Here is a 5380-nt window from a genome sequence, read left to right as displayed (position 1 = left end):
AAAAATGCTTTTGCAAATATTTTTCACAACACCACATCTCAATATAATCTATTACACAGATTCAATAAAGACAAACTTAAAATATAAGATTCAATAAAGACAAACTGTCCCAAACACACAAATGTTTTATTATGTCTTAATCATGCATTAAAAGTAAAAACATATATCAAATGTTTTAACTGCTAAGCCATTGATGGAGTAATTATACACTATTATAAATTACCGGGGAAAAAAACCATAGTGTTGATCAACAGAATCGATTTGGTAAAATTATTTTCTGCAAATTGTCCTTTTCAGTTCAATAATTGACAAAAAAATAAAAAATAAAAAATTTGAAGGGCACTCCTGCCCACTTCAATAATTCCATGGTGAAACAAACAAACACTTAAAATAAGACAAAAGATAGTCTTCTTTATTTATGACTAATTACTAATCCATTCAAAGAACCCACTAAAATCTAATGCATCAATAATATTGGTTGGTAAGTGATCAAGATAGCCATAATGCCTCCATTAATGTCTTTAGCAAAGGACTATGAAAAATGCAATAAAAAAAGGGTAACTTTGACAAATGACTTGAGATTAAGTAATGCAAAGATGGCATGCCAAACCAATAATAATCATTTCTCCTATCTCCGAATTTAGAAATCCTGTATACTTCTCAGAACATGGATCACTACAAAATAAGCAATTAAGAAATCAATCATTCCATTTAATCTCCAAAAACCATAATAAACAATTTTCAATCTTTAAACAGACTGCAAAACTATATTTAAAACAGGGAAAACCATTTTCCATTGACTAATTACAAGTTGAGAGAGACCTTCCACCAAAGAAACAATTCAAACGTTTACAAGATGCTGTAATACAACAAACAGCTGAAATCCATGATGGACAGCTAATAACAAAAAAAATATCTAATCACATACACACAAAGGAATTTGAAAAATTATCATGAGAAGAAGAATGGCAGGCATGACAATTCACAGAGGGCCTACATATTCAGAAGTTGTTGGGAGACGATTTCATACCAGAGTTTCCGCACTATCCCTTCAGGCCATTATTGAAAATTTCAAGTCAAATACGACACCCAAGTTTGGAATCTGTCACTTGCTGCATTGCTAAAGAAATCAACAAATTGGCATTGAACTTTATGTGACAAACATCCAAGAAGTGATAGAGATTATAGCTAATATAATATCAGACAAGTTGCTGTACTTAAAGTCCAATTATATGAAAAAAAAAAATACCAAAGAATTGTAAAATAGTTTGGCTTAACCACCTACATATGAGATTGTTAGAGACTCTGCAGGCCACTTCTGGAAGTGAACTCCTTACGTCTCCAGCAGATACTCATAATGTAATCATCTTTCAGATTAGAATGAAACCTCAATATTACCAAACCAAAGCACAGTAAGGACCTTCAGTTTAACAAAGTGTGTACAGTGATTTCACACAGCTGACATTATCATACAAGAAATCTTATCATCTCAAGGACAAAGTCACAAAACCACCATAAAAAATGGCAAGACATAGGATTCTGATTCATTGAGGCTGTCTTGGTGACAATGACAAAAACAGACCTGGTAAATATGAATATTTAATACATTTTTTATGAGTGGTTGAACTTTATTGGGATATCAGTTTTATACACACAGAGAGTGTTGCCTTTACCAAATCGCATTCCACAAGAAGATTTAATTTCTTTGTTTGATTAAGAATTTGGTTTCCAGCAAGAATTCCAAAGAGTCGCAAAGACTAAGTAAAAAATATATTGGAATTAAAAATTGTGCCACCCTCTTTACTTTTGATCAGATCAATAGACCACATTGTTTCTCCACTGATCAATTTGCATGGTAATTGACTAGTAGATCTAAAGAAATATCTCCATACACATTTAGTAACATCAGATGTGCTAAATGTCGTTCATTGGCACAATATATTTCCAACCGATACGGTAGATACCAAAGGGGTCACTGTAGTAACATTGCTAAACAATCTCCGACCTACATGGAAACTAGTTTTATAACTAATAAGAAGAATAAGCATCAGTCAATTCACCAATTATTTATAAAAAAAGATCTTACCTATTAATGCCAAACAAAGAATGCATCATTCATGGAAACCATGGAGTTGACTCTTAGCATAAGACATTGCCAAACACACGCAAGCATCATGATAAGCTAAAGGAATCGACAAATAAGATAAACGACTAAACATGCAGCCAATGCCAAAAGAATTAGAAAATCTACCATCAGTTTAGGATCAAAATTAGCCTTACAGAAATTAAAATGAAACAGTAATTTCACAGATAAAAACCAGTCAAATAACTGAATACAACCCAAGAGAATTGAATGGGCGGATCCAAAGAATAATCAAAATGGCATATGAAATGCCACATGGAAATCCTACTCTTTTATCATCCAATTTCACCATACAGGTCCATGCATTCAACAATAAACCCAAGGATTGACAAATAAACAATATGGAAATCTAAAAGCATAACTCAAAGCGTAACAAAGAGATCTGATTCAAATATAATGAGTGCCGAATTAGAACATAATTATCAGCTCTTGTAAACAGAAAGAAGAAAGCTCCTACATTTGCTGCAACCAATAAAAATTAGAAATAACAACATGCAAGAAGCAGCCAAGACTGCACCTTTTAGCATAAAGATCTGCCGAAGACTCCAATAACCAGCCCATCCACATCATCAGAGAAACCCGAATAAACATGGTATCCGACTCATCCATCCCGACACAAAATCATAAATAAACGAAACTAAAGGCAACAAAGAGTAGGCAGCCTAAGCAGAATATCTCAATAGACCATCTATAATTCATGAAAAAGGAGGATTATTTAAAAGAAGCGCAAGGAGTTATTGAGATCAAGCCTGAGAATCGTTTTTCCTCAATCCATCCCCGTCCCGTTCCTCTAGCAAAGATCCAGCCTCCTCATCGGCCTGGGCCGTCTTCTTCTGTGCCTCCTTTGCTTTTAGGGCCTGCAACTTCACGTGATTGTAGTATGCCACTCCCAAAAATGCAATCCCGTACCCAATCAAATTCACAGTTGTGACAGTGTCCCGGATCACAGACCATGAGAATGCAATCAGAAGCCAATCCTTAACAACACCGGCTACGTTCATTGTCAAAGCAGACGTCTTTCCGACCAACAAGAACACCGCAAGGTTAAGCGCGAAGGCGCAGAGCGAGTTAGTGCCGAAGATAAAGAAATCCAGATGGAAAGACGAGGTCTGACGGAGAACCGGAAGCTCAACAAGAACCCACGGAACAAGCAAGAATGCAAAGCAGCAGGGAGCCACATAGTACAGAGAAGTGATTGGATTGAGAGAAATACCCTTCGAGGTAAGCAAGATCTGGATGAGGACAAGGCGGGTGGCCTCAAAGGCGACAGCCGCGAGCTGAAGAGTCACCCCCCAAACATCGAACCGGGCCTCACCATAGGCAGCGATGGCGACCCCAAAGGAGATCGAAAGCATGTTCGCCATGGCCGAAGACCTGAAGGTCTCCTTCTTGAAGAGTACCCCAATCGAGTAAACAGCGACGGGCATGAGGGCTTTGAGCATCTGGATAAACGAAACAGAGAGGTAGATGTATGCGGAGTTGGAGAACCACAGAGAGAACGAGTAAAGAGCGCCGATGGGGAGAACAGAGGAGATATAGAGCTCGCGTGTCATCGCCGGCGATGTCGGCGGCTCCACAAGGCGGAGGACGCGGACGAGTACGACGGCGAGGGAGGAGCAAAAGGCCATATGGATCATCGTCAGCGAGATCGGAAACGGCCAATTGTACATCTTCCGATCGAGGATGTACTTGTTGTAGACGATGACGGTGAAACTCAGGAAAATCCAGATCGCCACGTAGAGGTAAGAGAGCATGATCTTCTTCACCACCCCATCGGTCATCCCCGGCGATGGAGCGCCGCCGCGGCCCATGGCGTCGAGAAACCCTAGATTGGGGATGAGAAATCGAGAATTAGGGTTAGGGTTTCGGGATGGAGAGTGAGGGAGAGAGAGGAGGGAATGGTCTTCAGAGAGTTTAGGCGGAGAAGAAGACCGGAGAGAGCGAGATCTGGTAATCTGATTGAAATAGGGTGGGTTTCTCTTGGATGTTGGCCACGTGTACTTTAAATTGTTCTGGATTCCTTTGCATCGTGATCGGCAACTGAGTCAATCTCTGACGTAGACTTTTCTCACATTGTATCTGCTTTGAGATTTGTATTAAATCATATCTCGAGGTAAATTAGCGGAGCGAGATCTGGTGATCTGATTGAAATTGGGTGGGTACCGTGGGTTTCTCTTGGATGTTTGCCACGTGTACTTTAGATTTTTCTATTCCTTTGCATCGTGATCAGCACCTGAGTCAATCTCTGACGAGACTTTTCTCACTTTGGATCTGCTTTGAGATTTGTAATAAATCATATCTCGAGGTATATTTGCGGTGGATAATGTGTCGATGTTCCGTTACGGGGAGGACTTGTGTCGTTTAGACCTCGGAGGAGAATAAAAAACGTCGAGTTCACACGTGGCGGGTCGAGAAAACATAGTTTGGATCTATGTGTTAATTGGTGACGAATGAGAGGATGACACGTGGGCATTCAAGCAGGAATGAAACGAGAACCAAATGAAAAGCGGGGACAACGGCGAGCACTTTCGGAAAGAGTTCACATGGCGAGGGTTGACAAGGACTAATTCATAATTTCAAGGGGTTTTTTACATATACGCTCTTGTTAAAGTCTAAAATTACACATCTGCTTTTATAATTTTTTTCCCTTTTCATTTTATACATTACTTTATTTTAGATTTTTGGTATTAGAAAACTAATTTACATATTAAAAAATTAAAATATTTATAATATTTGCAGTAACTTAGAGGAGATTTAATAATGAACTTAATTTGGTGCCTCATTGCAAAAATGTCAGCAAGTAGTTGTGGAATTTTGGGGGATATTCCACGGTTTCCGTGCTTCTAACTTGTTTTAATGATGAGAGAATAAAACTCTTGTTCTTGGTTATTCTAAATTTAAAAACAATTTTTTTATTTTTTTAAATAATTGGTAATTATTAATTATCCACCTAATTGATTATTTAGAAAAACTAAACTCCCATCTCTGATTAATGTGATGTGTATGAGTTGCATGTGAAGTTTGTAACATGTTGGAGTTTCTTTAATTATATTCAGGTTATAATCTATAATTTTTCCTTTTAATTATTATTATTTGTAGGGTTATTAATTAATTGAGGGTCATGTTAGAAGTGTGATACACTATAATGTCCCTTTGCGTGTATTTTGGATAATTAGTTTAATTTATGTATTATTTTGACTTTTAGGTGATGCTCTGATTTTTCCAATCTTAATGTAA

General features: G+C 37.7%; 1 protein-coding gene across 1 annotated transcript; it reads right to left on the bottom strand.

Moving 5' to 3' along the window:
- Positions 1-2501: 2501 nt before the first annotated feature.
- Positions 2502-4088, bottom strand: LOC120263838 (probable sugar phosphate/phosphate translocator At4g32390). Its single transcript, XM_039271815.1, has one exon. The coding sequence runs from the start codon at positions 3952-3954 to the stop codon at positions 2887-2889; it is 1068 nt and encodes a 355-aa protein (XP_039127749.1). The 5' UTR covers positions 3955-4088; the 3' UTR covers positions 2502-2886.
- Between the last annotated feature and the right edge of the window lie 1292 nt (positions 4089-5380).

This window comes from Dioscorea cayenensis, chromosome 6 (assembly GCF_009730915.1).
Source record: "Dioscorea cayenensis subsp. rotundata cultivar TDr96_F1 chromosome 6, TDr96_F1_v2_PseudoChromosome.rev07_lg8_w22 25.fasta, whole genome shotgun sequence".
NCBI lineage: Eukaryota > Viridiplantae > Streptophyta > Magnoliopsida > Dioscoreales > Dioscoreaceae > Dioscorea > Dioscorea cayenensis.
Note: the sequence above shows the minus strand (reverse complement) of the source record. Positions and strands in the feature narration are given on the sequence as shown.

Bases quoted from the DNA above. Each gene is read 5' to 3' on its own strand.
- LOC120263838 (XM_039271815.1), bottom strand. From the start codon at position 3,954: ATGGGCCGCGGCGGCGCTCCATCGCCGGGGATGACCGATGGGGTGGTG.